The sequence below is a fragment of the Acanthopagrus latus genome, chromosome 1 (genome assembly GCF_904848185.1).
Source record: "Acanthopagrus latus isolate v.2019 chromosome 1, fAcaLat1.1, whole genome shotgun sequence".
Taxonomy (NCBI): Eukaryota; Metazoa; Chordata; class Actinopteri; order Spariformes; family Sparidae; genus Acanthopagrus; species Acanthopagrus latus.
The window spans coordinates 17,523,663-17,542,794 of record NC_051039.1 but is presented as its reverse complement, the minus strand read 5'-3'; the positions used below and the strand labels follow the sequence as shown (position 1 = coordinate 17,542,794).

Below are 19,132 nucleotides of genomic sequence, written 5' to 3'. Positions count from 1 at the left end.
CTGGTTTCCTATTACCTTAATCAATAAACGAATCATAAAACTAAGGCTGTTATATTGATTAATCCAAATCAAGGTTGCATAAACACATTTTGATCACTAAAAGAAAGAGCGTTTGTCACATCTGTGAATATTTGACTCACTGTAATGCTTTGACTGGAATTATTTTTCTTATCATGCACTCAAAATACATTTAATTTATTACACAATAAAATAAAAAGAAAACCGAACAACACTTCCTGGTTTCAAGTCTTATTGCTCTTTTATTTCCAAGATCACACTGATCAAATTCATAATGTTGCTATTAACACTGATGACTGTTGCATAGGAAAATAACACCCAATATTGTAACTTGATTTCTGGATTAGATGACATTTCTTTGTACTCATGTCCTTAACAACAAACATCATTTGTACTTCTTGAAAATGTTTAATTTCTTGAACATGTAAGCTATAAACGCACAATCAACTGGAAAAAAAAAAAGAATGATTTAAGAACAATTCAAAACTTTTGAATGTAGCAGCTAAGCTTACACACAGTCATTCCTCTCTCCATTGGAATGACCTAATGTTGTGACACAACTCTTTATGAGGATGAGGAGAGCTGTGGGTAATAATTACTGTGAACGAGACCCGTAACATTATGCCTGGACTGTGAAGGCCAGCCTGGAAATTGAGGTCCTGCTGCTGGTCTCAGTTTGTAAGAGAGAATGAGTGCTTTCAACCCGTTTCTATTAAGAGCCACACATTCACACCACTCTCTCATGTTTACTTAAAAAGTGTTATGTTCTATTGATTTCACATTTTTAAAAAAAGCCAAAAAGGGATGCCTCTTGTATTTAAATTATATGTGTGCAGCTCACAATATCTCGCCGTTTAACACAAAATAAAAATCAAGGAACACAATTTCACAATCTTCAACAGCTACTGTTTAAAAGCTTGCCTGAGCTGCAAAAAAGGAAAAAAATATTGAAAACACTCAATGTTTTAAGATATATCAGGTTACAACAAATAGAACAAATGATGTCGTCAATCCCAGCAGTCAGAACTAGTGTTGTGGCTTAAGCAGAAACTGGAGAAGACAACAGGAACACTTCAGAGCCACTTTGTGCTAAAGAGATTCATAAATGTCCCTCGACCAGCTTGATCGTATTGGGCCCACGACCACCGCCAGACACATCCTCATCCTGTTCCTGAAAGACATCCAGCTCCATGAGGGCTACTGATTGGCTGCTTCACAGGCATCTATCCAATCGCTGTACACGTCAACTGGCTCTGACAGATCTGAAGAGCAATGTATTAAGGATAAAAAGAATGTTGTTGCATTTATATATCAGTTGGGCGCCCCTGTAGCTCAGCTGGTAGAACACACATCCCATGTACAGAGGCCTGTTGCTGCGTGTCATCGTCCCCTCGCTCATCATGTTTTCTGTCTTCTCTCTATACCGTTCTATCAATAAGCCAAGAAAGGCCCAAAAAAATCCTTAAAATAAGAGTTTATATCCCTGCAGACCATGGGGATATATTGGAAATCAATACAGAAGGAAAAACAAAATGTGAACGATTGCCAGGAAAGAATGGTTGTAGGGGGAACGATCCTCCAGCCATAATCACATTATGAATCTCTGCACCATTTAACAGAGTAAGATCAAGAAATATCTGCTATTTTTCAGTCTATTCAGCTATTTATTTTAAACAAAAAAAAGACATTTCTTAGAACTATCTCCAGAGTTTGCACATTAAAAACATAGCCTGTTGTTTCAGTATGCACAAGGAAAGCTGAGCTTTTGCTGAGTAACAGGAAAGTGAAGAAACGTTCTCTCACCTCTAACCTTTCCTGAAATCTGTCATTTTAAATGTAGATACAGCCAAACATACCCCACCTTCCCTGCATTTAGCAATATTTTTTCTGATGATGCCACAATCATAGAATAACAATACAGTCATCCAGGCTTTATCCATGCTATTCTGTACCAGATGTTGGTTGTGATGTGCAGTTTTATTGTTCACCCACTGCAAAAATGATGAAGAAAAAATATTTAGCCATTTCACTGTAGTTACTGCCAAGTGAGCAAACTCTCTTTGCTGATGAAGATGGTGGGCCGCGGCATACTCTGGTGACCTAACGGTGTAACTTAACTGCATTACTTGGTGGATGAAATGCATCTAGAGCATTTCAGACTACTTCTTCACCTCAACAAAGCTGATCAATCATAATGTGAAGGGATGAGAATGTCAGTTTCTGGTAAGAAATGGTCAGACACATCCCCGATTAACCCGGTATCAGAAAGCTGTGGGGGAAGGGAGCCTCTGAACCCTTTCAACCAACTGACAGGCACTTCTGACAGAGTATATTGGCCCCTAATAGGATCCAGTCGAAGGGCCTTGAAAAACCAAGTAAGCAGGTCTTTGAGATTGATTTGTTGATCAAAATGATCAAAACTTTCATGCCAAAAGTTGATAAAACTGGGTTTCGACACTGCACAGTTATTATCATGAGTGAGGATACAAGTGATGGGGGTCTGGAACTCCTCCAAGCAGACGGTGCATGATATTATCCCAGTATTTCTGCTCCTCTCCCTGTCGACAAATTCAAAAGTTGGCAACAATCACCTCAGCAAACAAATGGATTCAAGTCATATTGGAATGAGCATGCGGCAAAAACTCTACGTACATTTTAACATCACACGACTTCTCGTGGTTGCAGAACGGGCAAGTGAACTGAGAATCCAGATCTCCCGTCATCTTCTTCTTCGGAGGGGGCTTTCTTTTGGACTTGCGACGACCCATTGTGCACAAACCGAAGCAGGTCTCTAAGTGAGAGAGACAAAGACACGGCGGCTTCAACGTGGAGAACAACACACAAAGCATGGGAAAACACCAGTCTGGAAAACAGCTGGGGTCAGAAGCTCTGGCACCATATTGTTGGCAAAGTTAGCAGGCTAACTACCGTTAGCATGTTTGTTGTTGATCCCCAGGAAAACATAAACCGCTTTACAATAAAAAGACGAATTAAATAGAAAGCTGGTGAGAAGACGTCTTTCGCTGTGCCTCGACTGGTCGCAGCTACCAAATATGTCTAGATAAAGTTATTCTATAAAAGTTCAGCCTTGTTTACCTTTGGAAGTAGAAAACTCACGTTGTGGTTATGAGGAAAAGGCTTTCTGAAGACCCGCCACCGGCAACTGTTCGCGTTAAATGATTAGAGGAGAGCGTGAGCGCTTGACGGTCAGTCATTGGCTCACGGACATGTCAGTTAGACTGACGTCCCAGCGTCTGACACCAGCCCGCGTGGTGGCGACAGAAGCTAACTCAGGTTGGGTGTGTTGCGTGAAAATCCTCCATGTTTAATATGTTTACATGGCCTCCAACATGCTGGAAATGTAAAGTTAAGTCTTTATACATCTCGGTGGTCAGCTTGGTGTAGTCACATTTAATCAGTGATAGGTGTTGATGCGATATGATGACGTTACAAATGACCATCAAGACATGGTCACCGAAGTTAGTGTAGTTTGTACCATGCATCATTAGCTCATCAACAAGTAAGAGACCCAGTGAATACACTGTATTGTAACTATAGAAAGTGAATTCAGAATTATTGTCTATCAGTGTAAGGCTTTCACATATAAGGGGGTTTGTTAGTCCTGCACAACAATAATCAAGAGAAATATGTAAGAAAAAAGTACTGGAAAAGTAAATGCTCTGTATTCACAAGGTTTACTTAATTTAAGTCTGCAATTTGAGGATGAAGGAGAGAAGATGCCATACATGAGCAAAATACATCTGTCTGGTTAACATAATGAGCAAAATGCATCCCTCTTGTTAACAAACTGACTAAACTGCATCCATTCTTGTTCACAAAATGATCAAAATGCAGCAGTCTTTGCTCCCTTCCTTTTAACAGTATGACCAGAATGCATCCTCCTTGTTAACCTGCCATCCCAATTCTCCATCCCCTTAACAGCACAGACAGTTCAGGGACAGAGGGGTTTCTGAGTTGAATATGTTAGCTTAATCTGCCTGACTTATTGATCTCTCTTCTAAATGAGTGAGAATCCGTGGTCCCGACCATGGCTCAGAAATATTAGTAACCTAGCTGTGCTGTATTTTGATAAGTCCATGGCATCCCTGTCAGTTTCGTCTCAGAGCTATAATATTCTTGAAACCATACACCATAAATGCTCAGCTCCATACTATATTCTAGCCTATATACTCTATAGACTCTTGTCATCTACATGATCAAAGTGACAAGAAGCAACTTATTGTCAAGGAGAAGCGTATAGACACGTTGCTTCCTCCTGTAAAATGCCTATAATTGTTTGATTATCACTCAGTCAGTGCAGCGGAAAATACACCCCAGACTAAGCGACCTTTGACAAAAATCTTTCATGGCGACGGGATTAGAGATGTTATTAATTAACAGAGCACCTACTGAGTGAAAGTACAATAAAGGCATTCAAAGTTAGTAAATATATATTGTTCCGTTAAAGCACTGGAGAAGGACAAAACATTGTGTCTGCTACATGATTCTAAAAATATTAATTGAGGTTTCATGCAGTGTATATATGTTCTGTTTTTACATTACATTAGATCTTCAAATAATGATTATTTTATTCACTGACTCATCGGCAGATTATTTTTGTTTGTTGTTTGTAGAAGGTGAGAAAATGCTCATTAACGTCGGATTTGTGTGACAGCGTCAAGCTGGTGAATTTACATTACGTAACACCACGAAATAAAGCACCTCAAATTTCAGACCCATAGTATAATCGTGATTCATTTTGTATGAGACCTTTGTGAAAATGTTCATTGTCATGTAAAAACAAAAAAACTCACAATGTCTATTTATATGTTTGTATTATCCTGCATGTTTGATTTGTTATGTAGTAACTTTCAGTGATGTGGACGGTGAAGGAGGTCGGTTTGGGTGTGGTGGCTGTCGCTTTAAGCCTGGAGCTGATCGTCTTGCTCGTCCGCCGCCTCAAGCCTCGAAGAACCCTCAACGAGGTCCTCTTCTTTCCCACGGAGACGGTCTGTGTGGAGCACATCTTCACTTCCAGTTCATCTGAGTAAGCGAGACATAATCTCTGTACTGAGTTAAAGGAACCGATGTACTGTACATTTTATCCCTGTATCATTGTTAACTATGTTGTGATAATAGCCACTAATACAAATATTCTCAGCCCCAAGATGCTTTCAGTAAGTGGATTTAGTCAGTGTGATTACCATTCCTCATCCAAATCTGTTTTCACTTCACAGGACTATTCTTTTATCCACTGAATAATAAGAAGAAAAAATTAAATTACATCCAGAAAACAAATTTACACATAAGTATGAACAAGAGCACTTGGGATATTTGCATTTTTGCCGGCTTGAAAACCGTGTACAACACACTTCAAAGCATGTTGCTGGAAAGAGCTATTGTAATCTGACAGCGGGTGTCCTCACTTTCTGGACAACCTGGGTGAAAGATTGAATACATGAATCGGAAACATGTCAAGTATACCCTACAGAAGGTCAGCAGATGATTAAACAAGCCAGCCTTTTCTCTTCTTTTTTTGTTTTCTGCTTTTCTAGTACCTGCCTCTGCTCGCTGGCTCATGGTGTGGAGTCCTCTTTTACCCGTCTTCTGCGACACATCCTGTCTGCTTCCTCCTCTCTGGACCTGTGTATCTTTGCCTTTTCCAACATGGACCTGAGCAGGGCTGTATGCATGCTGCACAGAAGGGGGGTCACCATTCGGGTCATTGTTGACAAGGACTACGTTGCCATCTCTTGTTCCCAGATCGGGGTCCTTCGCAAGGCCGGTGAGGGAAAAAAAAAAATGTCTTCAGACCCTGTGACTGAAATTGTCACTATGACAAAGCATCCTTTTGCACCCCCCCAAAAAATATACACAAATGTAGTCTGAGGGAGACATATTTAGCGCTTACAGAGATATTATTTGTCAAAAAAGTCACACCAACTTCTGTGGGATCATTATTACAGACAATTTTCACTTGAAATACGGGAAGGGACTACTCAACTAGCGGTGCTCACCCTGAGTTCTCGGACTATCAGTGTCATTGTCAGTAAGTCTCACTGGGGTTCCTTAGTGGTGAATAGAGAGATGATAGGAACTGTCGGGGTGAATGGAGGTTCAGTCAGAGTAATCAGGCTCCCAAAGCTCTCAAAGATTTTGTGTCACGTGTCAGACTCACACTGTTTCGCTTTCTCCCCCAGCCCCTCTGCATTTAATCAATTACTGCCGCTGCATATGGTTAAGTAAGAATTAAGTAAGTAAGAAATTGGCAACCAGACAGCGAATTTCATTAGGTTGAGTGTTTCCAAGTGTGTGTGTGTGTGTGTGTGTGTGTGTGTGTGTGTGTGTGTGTGTGTGTGTGTGTGTGTGTGTATGTTGACTGCAAACCTCATGAAAATGTCTTTGGTGCGAGGGACAATCGACTCCTCTTTCCATACCGTCTCCGGTACGTTTGGTCAGTGTCTGCAGAAACCTTTTATCCCCAAACGGCTGAATATGACTGGCACCGCTCTTGTGTTACCTGCTGTCACTGGGTGGGGTGGTTTTCCCTCATAAGGGAGATATTCACCGATGTATATGGGCCCTGAAAGTTACTAAAGGGGCATCCTCTGGACTGCTTGTCTCTGAGACGCAAATCTTTATTATCTAGTTGCATTTACTCTCATCCATCGTTTTTGTGCCCTCTTCATGTTGATCTGAATATATTTACAAAAAAGACAAAAAGTCACGGAGCGATTATGCGGGGGGGGGGGGGGGGGGTCAAAGGGACACGGCACTTTTAAGAGAAATGCTCCTGAAAATTGACTCTTAAAAACTAATTTCCGGTAATTGTTTTTCACTTGTTGTTAAAGTGAAATGCACTTAACCTTTCAAGAGACAACCTGCATACCAGTATCTAATTAGTAGTCTACATAACAAATCTCCGAGAGTAATGCTGCTGTCTCAGATCTGTTTCATTCTGCGCGGCTGAGGTGAACCTGTGCAAAGGATTAAACAACTATTTCTGTCAAAATCTCTGTCACAAATTGTATTATTATTTATAATGGATGTAAAAAGTTAAATGTACATAATGTAACTTCTTCTACTGGGGGGATCTCTATCAGTGGGGGGGCCGGCCACCTCATCTGTGTCGTCTGCTCGGATCTGGACCCATTTATCGGTCGGGGGAGAGCTCAGAGATTACTTTTTAACCTTTGGGATTAATAAATGGATTTATCTTCACTCCTGCTTGTTAACCTGACTGCAGCAGTAATCTGCTCGTTGACCTCCGTTGTTGAGCACTTATGTAGCCGCTGTAATGTTGAGAGCCGATTTTGGCTGGAGGGTGAGATATACTTTACTTCATGAAGACGTTACGGAGAGGAGAGGGGAAAATAACAATAGGAACCTGAGTAGCGACCGATGACCAAACGAGACGTTCCCTAGCGTGTATTTCTCTGGGTTTGAACCTTCTCCTTCCTCCACTTTTGTGCTGCAGATTTTCTATCCAAGGCACTTCCTTTGCTCAGGCTGGATACAAGAAATAAACAAGTGTCTCATGATGTTATGGTGAAGATGAGAACATTCATGTGACTTAAAATGTTATTTGCTGACTGCTGTAAGCTTTTGATGAAGCGTTGTTGCCGTGGGCTTGAATAGTCTATGAGGCCAAAGCAGCAGTTTAAATGCATTTAAATTTGTTTACCCTGTACAACTCCTCAGGTCATGTCAGCACTGTCTATTAAGAGAAACTTCTAGAAGACTTCTAAAGAGCAGGAATATTCATTGATATTTGTTCATCTCCACACATCTCCAAGGCATGAAAGAATTACCCTCCACTCTTTCCCCTGTCGGTCCTCTTCGCAGGGATCTGTGTGCGCTGCAGCGTGGACTCTGTGTTCATGCATCACAAGTTTTCGGTGGTGGACGGACGCCTGCTTATCACCGGCTCCCTCAACTGGACGCTGTCAGCAGTGCAGGGGAACATGGAGAACATCCTCGTCACCGAGGAGCCAGACCTGGTGAAACCCTTCATCAAGGAGTTCCACAAGTTGTGGGCGCACAATGATCCGGCACGACACCACCGCTCGAGTGACCAAAACCCCGCTCACTTTACAGCTAGGGCTTAAGATTGTAAGGTTGGCAACAAAGTGTTTTATCTTCTTTTATTTTTTGTGATGTCGCCTCTAGTTTTGAGCGTCTTGTTTACGTTAAAGTGAAGTTACCGCTCAAGATGATGCCACTTAATTTCAAATATATCTCGGAAGAAAACTTATCTCCTATAGAGTAACGTATGAATAACGTTTCGTATGAAACTGTATCAGGCTCATTCTACAGTTGAGAGTGCCTTTTTGGTTTAGTTTTTTCATGTTTTATAAAGAACAATGACTAGAAATAGTAGAAGTAGTTGAACCATTCACAGGCATAAGAAGATAGCTGACCTTCAAAACCCTGCAATGAGAAATATCCACAACACAGATTTGGTCCAGTTCTAAGGGGACTCCTTCTGTTAAGTTCTTAAGTTAAGGATAAGTTCTTAAAAAGTGTTTAAATTCCGTCAATATCTACCCACCCTTGTGCTGATGGAAGGTCAGGTAATGTTTTCTAGTCCATAAAACATTTCTGGAACAGCAGAACAGTGTTGCAGCATTCTCCTAAACAACTGAAGTAGATAGGGACTTTTTTTAAAATGTAAAAAAATAAGTAAATTAAATGGCTCCAGTGCTCGTCCTGAGTCTACAGAAGCAACGGGATCCCAAATTAATTTGAAAAGGTGCTATTCGCACCCTTTCTTTACTTCAGTTGCTAGGCTAAAAGCGTTAGCTCACCTGCACCTCAAGGGTATAAATTACATCTTTTCACATCAGTTTGGGATCTCAAGGCATCTAGGGACTTGGATTACGCTGGACAAGCTGTAGGGAATTTTTTTTTTGTTACTAATATTTATTTTTTATTTTTTTTACATTTTAGAAGAAGTCCCCGTCTACTTCAGTCATTTAGGAGAATGCTGCAATATTGTTTTGCTTTGAAGCTCCAGAAATGTTTTTGTGGACTATGAAACTTCACCTGACTTTCCATCAGCATGTGGGTGAAAAGAATTTTTGTTTTTGGGTAAACGTATCTTTTAGTGTTTTTTAAGTTTACATCACAGGTTGACATTAGGCAGTATAACAGTTCTCCAGTCAGGTTGTCAGTTTAATACGCTCTCTTCATGGTCATCATATAATCTATCTATATATATACATATATATATATATATATATATATATATATATATATATATATATATATATATATATATATATATATATATATATATATATATATATATAATCGAGGAATCTGAGTTTCATGTCTTTGTTTGATAAACAATCCAGAGTTTACATGTGTATATTTCTAATTTACACTGTCTGGGCTGGGGGAAAAACACTGTATAGTTCAGGGTGTGCTTCTGCTGTCTCAGGGAAGATGTTGTGCCAAGCACTAATAAAACTCCTCTTCCACACTGCAGTTTTGGCAGGTCTGTTGCATCACTGCCCCGCAGCTCTAGTTTTCCTCTTGCTCCGACATGATTTACTCGTACTTTTTTGTACTTGTCTCGAAATCACAAAAAAGGCTTTACAGAACAAATACACACCAGCATTCTCCTCACTCCACAATACAATCCTTTTAGATTTGCGAACACAAGTAGACTTGATTGTGGCCTGGGCATGATTCAGTCTGCCTGGGTGCATGACTCCCCTGCATTGCTCAACAGTCAGGCTGATGCTTGTAGATAAAGGCCAGAACTGGTTTGTGTTTGACTGAAGACTTGTAATAATTCAGCAGCTTACTTCTTGGAAGTTTAGCGTACTAAATGGGAATGTTAGACTTCACGAATCAGCTGCTATATTTTATCCACGGTACAAAAGATCAATGTAACTTGGAGGTCATGAGTTCGGATGCGTTACTGGTGCGTAACGCCTGCGCCATTCAACACACAGCAGCAGGGCAGCCTGAAGTTTACAGTTGAAACTGCGTCAAGTAGCCAGTGAGGGAGCAGACAAAACCGGAAATAGGGGGATTTAACTTTCAGATTAAAGATCCCGTGGGTCATGTGTTTTTATAGTATCATCTGACTTTTGCTTAAACCAATTGTTGATTAACAAGTTGGTCTATTGAAGTGCGTTTGTTTTGGCAGTACTTCTAATTGATACGTTTTTTTACTCAAACAATAAAGCCCTAACTAGATTATTGAATAATGAAAATCAATGCAACAAAGACACAAACAATAGTTAAGTAATTAAGGAATTAACATATTATTATTAATAACAAAGAACATACACATTGTATTCACCTATTCAACATGCAGATATGACACATGCAGAAGGATATATACACACAGGATCATAGAACCTAATCTACCGAAACAGGTAGAATATGTGTGTGTGTGTGTGTGTGTGTGTGTGTGTGTGTGTGTGTGTGTGTGTATATATATATATATATATATATATATATATATATATACACACAATTGTACATACACAATCTCATGGGGACGTTAAATTGCATAATACCATCAGGTAGGTGCACGGTGTAAATCTATGTGCTGTCTGCATTTATAAATGCACATATACACACTATACAGATGAGAATAAGGACTGAAGTCATATGCGTTCCATCTGCATTCATATATTTGTTTTCCAACCGCTTTTATTCTGAAAGGCTTCACAGGAAGCGCCGTGTACACACTCGGGCCGGCTTGTCTCGTGCTCACACTGTGCGTGTCCCGGTGACAGGCACATGCACTGTCTGGAGATCCGGGAGCGGAGCGCCTGAAGAGGAGCGCCCGACAGCAGCGCACACCCATCGGCTCTGAGGCGGAGGTGGAAGACGGCAGGAGAGGAGCGACAGACAAACAAACCGGGAGGAGACAGACTCGTAAACAACATCCGAGGTGAGAGACACTCGCGGAGCTTTCTGTTCTGTCACGGCGGAGCGCTTGTTTAAATGTCACCAGGTTTGCGGTCGAGCCGCCGTATGGTAGGCAAATCAGCCCAACTGTTACTACAGTGTCGGCTTACGTCTCACACACCCTGTCATGTTGACAGAGTATCGGGGACGGTTCATGTAGAAATAATACGATTTGATTTCGAGTGTCAACAAGTGTCATGGTCCAGAGTGTGCACACCCCATTTCCATCAACTTCAGCCACACTTCAGACCAGATGTCAACATCCGTCGGTCCTGCAACACGGCGGCCTGTTTGTCTTTCACGCAGCATTACAAACCTCCAGCACACCGGTTTGCACTTCTTTTCCACGCTGATGTCCAGGCGCATGCGTGGATATCGCTGTGCAACAGCAGTGAGCCCGCCGGCCAGTACCTACTTTATGGTGTTGAAAGTGGTAAACGCTGAGCTGGTCTCCAGAGAGATCACAGCAATCAGGGAGGAGTGTAGTGCAGGCTCTGTGGCAAGGGGAGGAGGGTGGAGGGTGGGGTGGGGTGGATGTGTGGTTGAATGGATGGCTCAGCCTCCTCATGATACAGAGAGATGGAGGATGGAGAGAGTGTGGAGAGGGTTAGATATGGATGGATGATGACAGGAGGGATGCATAGATGGATGAATATGAGGGAGAGTAGAGGAAGATAAATGTGTGTGTGTGTGTGTGTGTGTGTGTGTGTGTGTGTGTGTGTGTGTGTGCGTGCACGTTTAAATGGGAGTGTCAGTGTGTCGACGAATGGTTAGATGTGTGATGGATGAAACACACAAGGAGGGGCGGAGGATCTATTGCCCCTTGCCCACCGCTCAGCGTCCACTGATCCCATAAGTTTGTGTCCACGTGACGGATGTCCAGGGGAGGGCAGCGGATGAGGGATGGAGGGAGAAACTGCGGAAGGAGCACGCCTCGGCCGTGATTCACAGCACGGGCATGAGAGCGCTCGCAAGGGATGAGGGAGGGAGACGGACGATTTTTAAAACAACACCTCCGTTTTCCAACAGCTGGATGAATTTCAGGCATGCGAGGGCAAACCTGAATTCTCAAACAGCGGAGATTCCTCACTCTGACATTAGAGCGCATCAGTACTGTCCCCTCAGACATCCAACCCCCACACAGTGTTTAAACAAGCCTGATGGAGCCAAATCATAACCATCGCTCATGTCAAACAAATGCCAACTCCCCAGATCAGCTCTTTAGCTGCATGATCTCCCCAGAATAGACTGTTTATCAGCTGAAGAAATACTTGACATACTTGTTGCATGTTTCAACCCAGTAGCTGTGGTTGCAGGGATAGTATGTCCTCAGTCCGACTGGAATCATTCCGAATAGAGATCCCAACATTTAACGTTTGGTGTCTCGCCCAAGGACACTTCAGCATGCCAACTGCAGGGGGCCAGTGGTTGAACCCCCGACTCTTTGTTTGGAGGATGACTGTTCTACCACCTGAGCCGAAGCAGCAAAGTGTTTCAACAATCCTTGACTCTTTTAAGATCACAAAACAAAAAAGTTCTAGTGGTTCTGTTTCTCTACCACCATGTTTCCCTCCCTCCCAAAAATGTCCCCTAATGTTGATCTCCAATGAGGCAAACTACAGAAAGATCGCATGTATTCCAACCAGAGGGAAATGATCCATTGAAAGTTTGTATACTGAGCAGATTTGCAACATCTCTCTCGATCTGATTCATTCAGATTGGGTGAGATCGGATCAGTCTCTTCCAAGTGATCCAGTATTCCAGTGAGACTCAACTATGTGTTATAGATGTATGTCATACATCTATAAACTTCTGACTTTTGTATGTATTTCGGTGTGTTGCTGTTTGATGGATTAAGCCTTTAGTCTATAAAATGATGGAAAAATAAAGTGTTTTTTATTGTTTCTTTTAGTTGTGTCCGACCAACAGTCTGAAAGCAAAAGAAAATTACAGTTTTATCAGAGAGAAGCAGCAGATCTGGAGCAAAATATGTTTGGCGTTGAATTGGTTAATTAATCGTTTCAGCACAAGTTGTTTGCATAGTCCTTGTGTGGTCACGAATTTCATCCATCCGTCTCCTCGACAGATGGCATCAGCCAGAGATCCAGGGACGGGCCAGGAGCAGAAGGATGCCGCCGACCAAAACTTTGACTACATGTTTAAGCTGCTGATCATTGGCAACAGCAGCGTGGGAAAGACCTCCTTCCTGTTCCGCTACGCAGACGACTCCTTCACCTCAGCCTTCGTCAGCACGGTGGGCATCGACTTCAAAGTCAAGACCATCTACAGGAACGACAAGCGGGTCAAACTTCAGATCTGGGTATGAAAAATATACTGGGACACTCGAAAGTATTATAGATATATAAACAGTATTAATCTCTACATGCTGGTAAGAGATCACAGTGTTCACTTCTCTGTCCAAGGACCAGCTAGTGGGCACTAGTAGTGAGATCTCGGAGCCCGTCGGCCATCATCTGATTTAACAGCAACAGGCTAAATTTCGGGGCTTTAGGTGTACGTTATTTCGCTTCCCAGGATGGTGAATGTTTGACCTATCCTTCACTGCCTCTCTTATCCTAACCAGTGACACTGTTAAAGCCTTCACTTGACCAACCCAACCGACACAGACAGACCAACGTACCAGACAATTGAAGATCAGGTCATGACTTCGCTAGCCAGTGTAGCCAATGGATGTATGGATAAGGGATAGCCGCACCAAGAGCTTCTCTCCTGTGCGCTAGTCATTGTTCATAATCCAGTTGGCTACTTGAGATGTCCAGACAACATTTTGGCCAATATTTATAAACATATGTCAGCTAGTTTAAAAAAAAATGTCATCAGACATTGGTTGCTGGGTTCTGAGATAGCTCTTTGGCCCACTTTAGCTGTATGTAACGAAAGACCACTCAAACATGATGGTCAGTACTTTATGAACGCAAACCAGAATGCTTCTGACACCAAATCTTGTCCATTGCCGACAGATTATGTACTCATATGCACTCTGAATGTTCATAGAAATATCAAAAGTGATATTTACAGACAAAGCTATGTGACTATCTTAGTCTATTGTAGCTTAAAGCAATATTTAACAATAATGATACTAATAATAATAACAATTATTATTATTATTAGTAGTAGTATTATCATTATTGTTGTTATTATTATTATATGGTATTATAGGCACTTTTGTTTTTGTCTTTTTCTGACTTGGACTGTTGTACTGTGGAGTTGAAATTGTGGTGAAGTGTCCTCACAGTGACTCACAGAGAAAAGTTCATGAATATCCTTTACCTTCCTTCACCTTCCTGCTTGCAAACTGTTTGTATGCACACAGTCTAGTTTCTCCTCTGCGGCAGGAAGAAAGAGTGGAAGTCTGGCAGATAAGAAACTATACAAACTGATGTTTACTCAGCGCAGAAACTGAGTTGCAGTTTGACTGATTCCACTCAGCACACAAAAGTTTGAGCGCTGAGTGTGAAAACCTAATGTCCGCAGTTTTATTTGATCAAGTTTTTTTATGTACTGCTTTTTATGTGGTGCCGGTTGCGTTGTATTTGAATTGACATCACAAATATGGCAGACAGCCTGGAAGAAAATCGAATTAGTGACCTTGTTTGAGCCTCAGTTTTTTGTTATCTCAAGACTAATCTACCCCTGTGCATGTTTAACTGTTAGCCCAGGGCAAGTTGTGTCGGAATTAACCCGTACATCTGCACAAAGACACTGTTAGGAAGGATTTGGGTCACTCAATCTGGATAAAAACACAATTTTTTTCTTATTTTCACTGTTTGTGGAATGACGATATAATTATGACACACAAACACTCTAAATTTATACCCAGATATAATTTATTTTAGTCAGGTCAGCACAGAATTACGGTCTCTCACATTCTTAGAAATTACAATTTTCTTTTGATAGAGCTAAACGCTTCTAACAGTAGCTACCATTGGTCAGTTAACTCAGGTAGCAGTGGAGCTAGAGGTCCAGACTGTGAGCTGGAAGCACCGGGGAAGTGTAGGTGTTTACACCACTAGAACGGGAGATTTGCACCAGGACAGACCAGGCCAGGGCTTGCTGGTTAGCATGCTAACTTCAGTAGATACCTCTTCAACATGATAGTTCCCCTTCTGTTGGCAAATTGTAGTTAGTTTTTTAATCTTTCCAACTAAAATTCTTACATATTGTACCTTTAAATATGTAAATTTTTTCTCTTGAAACATCTGTTGGGCTGATATGAACCTTGGGGTGGGCCAACTTTGGGCAGCCCTGTTCTGCAGGATTAATAGTCTAGCTAGCCTACAGCAGAGATATCAGTTTATAAAAAGCGGCGACACTCATATAACTGAGGCCTAAAGAGCCTCCTCATAATTTCCAGTAGAAAGCTCAGGGAGCCTTTTTCATTACAACAGATAAAAATTACACTGTAGAGCGCAAACAGGTTTGACACGTAATATATCAGCAAAACGGAGTGTAAAACGCTGCAGTCTCTTTAATGTCAGCGCTGTAATTTACTCGAGGTAATTAACGGCATTTACCTCTAAAAACAGCCGAGTGAAAAGTGCTTTTGAAAGTGTTGTTACGTAACACACACTGTTTATCGTCACCCCGTCCCCTAGTTTGCCCTCTTACACGCTGCTGCCTGTCATGGATGTGGCGTAAACTAATTTCTCACACTGTGGAGTTAATGACAGTTGATGTTTAACATCGTCCCCAGACGGCGGGGTTCATGAAAGATGCATGTGTTTGAGCTGCTGGAGCTGAATGTGCTTACTGCGCAGACTGACACCCAGGACAGATCTATTACTGAATGTTAGTGGAAGGCACGGACTCACCCACAGCACTGCTGTTAGATGAAAGTAATACATCTTCTTTCTTTCTTTCTTTTTTTTTTTTTTTAGCTTAATATATTCAGCATAGCATGGCTTCTCTGCTCTGCCTAACAATGATACAGTTGCGTACTTTTTCACAAGGAAGGGAAAATGGCTGCTGAATGGGTGTCGCGGGGCCATTAAAACGAGATGAGCTCATTTTTATAAAACCCTGCACCAAAGTTTGAGACGGTGGTAACATCTCATGTTGTGACTCTCACAGTGTGACTGCTCATAGATATGATGTGGGCCTGTGCAAGCTGTAAATCCTCAGAGTGAAAATTCAAACCTTAGATTCATCAGTTAAACTCTCATATCTATAATCTGTTAATGCTGTAATCGTTTTCCCACAATCAGAGAGCATTAAGAAGAAAACTAAGACCTTTATTTTGCCCCTTGAGGCATGGCTGCAAGGCAGGGAGCACATCCTGGTGTATTTACAGGGTGTGGCAACAACAGGGAGGGATCAACTTCTGTTACAACAGAGTTAATGATTCACAGTTTCTCCTCAGGAAGCAGGTTAACCATTTTTTTTCTTCCCTCAGGAATCTTTCCATGGAAGGAACACGTTTGTTGTTAAAGTTAATGATAAGGATTATACTGTATATGCGGGAAGGGGAGTGATATAACCATGATCATGCCATCCTCTTGAGATTGAGATGTGGTTTAAACAATAAAAGTCCCCAACAAGACCCAGAATTTCTCAGGTGTGTCGTTTCCTTACAGGACACAGCCGGGCAGGAGCGGTACCGGACCATCACCACAGCGTACTACAGAGGAGCCATGGGGTTCCTGCTGATGTACGACATCACAAGCCAGGAGTCGTTCTGTGCTGTACAGGACTGGTGAGTAAACCCCCACGTGTAACGTCAAGCTGTCAAACCACCCTGTGTGCGCCTGTGTGCGCCTGTTACCCAGTAGGTGAAGACACATGTTTGGAGTTGGCCTTTTATGTTGCTGTTATTGGTTGTCTTACGACCTGGAGACACCCTGCTGCTCTTTTGCTTTGTGTAAATACACAAAACAAAACTTGGCAGAATTTGTTCCATTTCTGCAGCAACAGCATACAGTAAAGGGAAAACTGCAAATAACCACAAACACGGTAAAGAGTTCATATAGAGACACATATCTGACAATTTACCTCCACTAATTGTAAAATATTTACTGTGTTCAAAGCTTAAAGACCTACTGATTAAAATCCTAGAGAACAACAGCAGTATTGACAGTAGAAATATTAGAAATAAATACTGGCAAATGAAAAGATATATATATATATATATATATATATATATATATATATATATATATATATATATATATATATATATATATATACTTGTATCTTTTACTCGAATAAAAGTATCAGTACCACTCAGTAGAAGTCCTGCATTCAAACTCTTTCTTTAAAAGCAGAATATACGTGTACAGTAGTACGATATGTTTAGGATCATAAACCCTTAAAAGCACTACAAGTAATGATGTGACTACTAACCTGACCATGAAATGAAAATGAGAGAACCCAGAAATATTTTCCTCTGAGATGCAGTGTAAGTAGAAACAGAAAGAATCAGAAAAAGCTCAAGTAAAGTACAAGTACATCAAGACTGCACTTAAGTTCTGTATGTGAGTACATGTTGTTTGTTCCATTCCAACACTGGAATATTGTCATTGATGGCTAATTTTGAAGGCCGCAGCTGGTTGAGTCGACATTACCTTTGAGATATATGGAAAAAGGACAATGAAGTAGCACAGCAATGAAATTGTGAGTGTGAAATACATTTGTGTTGGCGTTTCCCAGGGCAACCCAGATCAAGACATACTCGTGGGGGAACGCACAAGTAGCGCTGGTTGGTAATAAACTGGACCTGGAAGATGATAGGCAGGTCCCCACTGAAGATGCCCAGCGACTGTCTACAGAGCTTGGTCAGCACACACACACACACACACACACACACACACACACACACACACACTTTTATCACACCGTCAGCAAGAACGCACAAACCAAACATCAGTTATTAATCATCCCTCACTCTTCTCTCCCACTCTCTCCAGGCTTCCAGTTCTTCGAGGCCAGTGCCAAAGACAACATCAACGTGAAGCAGGTTTTTGACAAGCTGGTGGACGCCATCTGTGAGAAGATGAACGAGAGCCCCAACGGTGAGGCCAGTCCGTCGACCATCAACAAGGGAACCGACCTGAAGGAGACGCCCAGCAGCAGCCAGGGCGGCTGCGCATGCTGATAGCTGGAAATTCATAGAACGCGTGTTCCATACTCACAGTCAACGATCTCTCATTGTGAATGTACTTTATCATTATGTTACTGCTATTCTATCACGGATGCTTGGCTTCCCTTGTTTATCATTTGATCTTTTCACCCGACTCGGTGGCGACTCTTCATTGTAATTTGAATGCGACTGTTACGCTGAGATGCCAAAGAGCTGCTGTGCCTTCTGCCCGACACCTCTGCTTTACTCCCTCTAGTCTAGTGGGTGAACAGCACCTGTTGCAGGCGAGGACTTGAACGAGCGGCGTTGCAAACAGGTCGGCATGGAATGGAAATCACTGTGATTTACTTTAATCATGCTGCCCCCCTGTGGGTGTTGCATGAAAATACATCACTGTGACTCCGTAACTGCACACTGTGTATCCTGAGAATCTGCCCCCCTGTGTGATCCTGCTGAGGACGAAAAGGCTCACTAACTGTTCGGTCCAAAGTCGAACGTACCTGAAGGTTGAGCTCATACATACCTTGATGGTGCTGCGTCATTCCAGATCCATCCGTGTGCGCCGTCCTGTTTTGGAGGGATGATCTCATTTGCTTTTAATTTATAGTTTCCTATGTGTGTGTGTGGGTTTTTTTTTTCTTGTTTTAATCGTTAATGCTTGTTCAATATTTCATTTTCCAAGTTTATCGTGTCCCTCTAAAATTTGAGATTAAACGATGTGGCTCAATACATTGTCTGTTGGTTTTTGTGAAAATCAATGAATGCTGCTTCTCTGTATCAACCAACTTTTGAATTATAAGAGACGATTCCACACTGTGTTGACACTTATTAGTAAACAGTCACTGGATTTTATCCCCAAAGTGTTTTCCCATTCATTAGAAAAACAAAACATTCATTCATGACTGTGTTTATTCTGACATTAAATAATTGAATTCCTTGACGTCCTTGAGCTTTGTGTTAAATGTAAAGAATCATTAATGAAGATAATATTATTTGGACCTTGGCTTGGTTATAAAGTTGGTGGTTGAGAAAGATTCTACTCTATTTTTAAAAGAGGACTTTGGTCACCAGGAAATGTTGCTTGCA

At 41.6% G+C, this 19,132-nt stretch overlaps 3 protein-coding genes across 10 annotated transcripts; 2 read left to right on the top strand and 1 right to left on the bottom strand.

The window, feature by feature from the left end:
• Positions 1–233: 233 nt before the first annotated feature.
• Positions 234–3,256, bottom strand: LOC119021392 (transcription elongation factor 1 homolog). 2 transcript variants are annotated; one of them, XM_037101676.1, is made up of 4 exons: positions 2,947–3,106; positions 2,671–2,809; positions 2,506–2,576; positions 234–1,280 (listed from the first exon to the last, which is right to left on the bottom strand). In XM_037101676.1, exons 2-4 carry the CDS (start codon positions 2,784–2,786, stop codon positions 1,216–1,218), a joined length of 252 nt encoding a protein of 83 aa, XP_036957571.1. In that variant the 5' UTR covers positions 2,787–2,809; positions 2,947–3,106; the 3' UTR covers positions 234–1,215. The 2 variants fall into 2 exon arrangements, with proteins under 2 accessions (XP_036957571.1, XP_036957561.1); XM_037101666.1 differs by lacking the exon at positions 2,947–3,106 and adding an exon at positions 3,115–3,256 and having other exon boundaries at positions 273–1,280.
• Positions 3,200–10,914, top strand: pld6 (phospholipase D family, member 6). 7 transcript variants are annotated; one of them, XM_037101646.1, is made up of 5 exons: positions 3,200–3,312; positions 4,884–5,065; positions 5,574–5,803; positions 7,864–8,130; positions 10,776–10,914. In XM_037101646.1, exons 2-4 carry the CDS (start codon positions 4,896–4,898, stop codon positions 8,124–8,126), a joined length of 663 nt encoding a protein of 220 aa, XP_036957541.1. In that variant the 5' UTR covers positions 3,200–3,312; positions 4,884–4,895; the 3' UTR covers positions 8,127–8,130; positions 10,776–10,914. The 7 variants fall into 7 exon arrangements, with proteins under 7 accessions (XP_036957541.1, XP_036957549.1, XP_036957507.1 ...); XM_037101654.1 differs by having other exon boundaries at positions 7,864–8,135; positions 10,776–10,904; XM_037101612.1 differs by lacking the exon at positions 10,776–10,914 and having other exon boundaries at positions 7,864–9,507.
• On the top strand, positions 10,797–18,775 carry LOC119021353 (ras-related protein Rab-3D-like). The gene is made up of 5 exons (XM_037101602.1): positions 10,797–10,933; positions 13,037–13,270; positions 16,545–16,663; positions 17,617–17,741; positions 17,874–18,775. The coding sequence occupies exons 2-5, from the start codon at positions 13,037–13,039 to the stop codon at positions 18,059–18,061; spliced, it is 666 nt and encodes a 221-aa protein (XP_036957497.1). The 5' UTR covers positions 10,797–10,933; the 3' UTR covers positions 18,062–18,775.
• Positions 18,776–19,132: the final 357 nt, after the last annotated feature.

Coding starts and splice junctions, on each gene's coding strand:
- LOC119021392 (XM_037101666.1), bottom strand. CDS start 2,786: ATGGGTCGTCGCAAGTCCAAAAGAAAGCCCCCTCCGAAGAAGAAGATG. Junction 2,577..2,670: donor AAGTCGTGTGATGTTAAAAT/GTACGTAGAGTT, acceptor ATTTGTCGACAG/GGAGAGGAGCAGAAATACTG. Junction 1,281..2,505: donor GTTCCAGACCCCCATCACTT/GTATCCTCACTC, acceptor ATTGCTCTTCAG/ATCTGTCAGAGCCAGTTGAC.
- pld6 (XM_037101646.1), top strand. CDS start 4,896: ATGTGGACGGTGAAGGAGGTCGGTTTGGGTGTGGTGGCTGTCGCTTTA. Junction 5,066..5,573: donor TTCACTTCCAGTTCATCTGA/GTAAGCGAGACA, acceptor CTGCTTTTCTAG/TACCTGCCTCTGCTCGCTGG. Junction 5,804..7,863: donor CGGGGTCCTTCGCAAGGCCG/GTGAGGGAAAAA, acceptor TCCTCTTCGCAG/GGATCTGTGTGCGCTGCAGC.
- LOC119021353 (XM_037101602.1), top strand. CDS start 13,037: ATGGCATCAGCCAGAGATCCAGGGACGGGCCAGGAGCAGAAGGATGCC. Junction 13,271..16,544: donor GGGTCAAACTTCAGATCTGG/GTATGAAAAATA, acceptor GTTTCCTTACAG/GACACAGCCGGGCAGGAGCG. Junction 17,742..17,873: donor GCGACTGTCTACAGAGCTTG/GTCAGCACACAC, acceptor CACTCTCTCCAG/GCTTCCAGTTCTTCGAGGCC.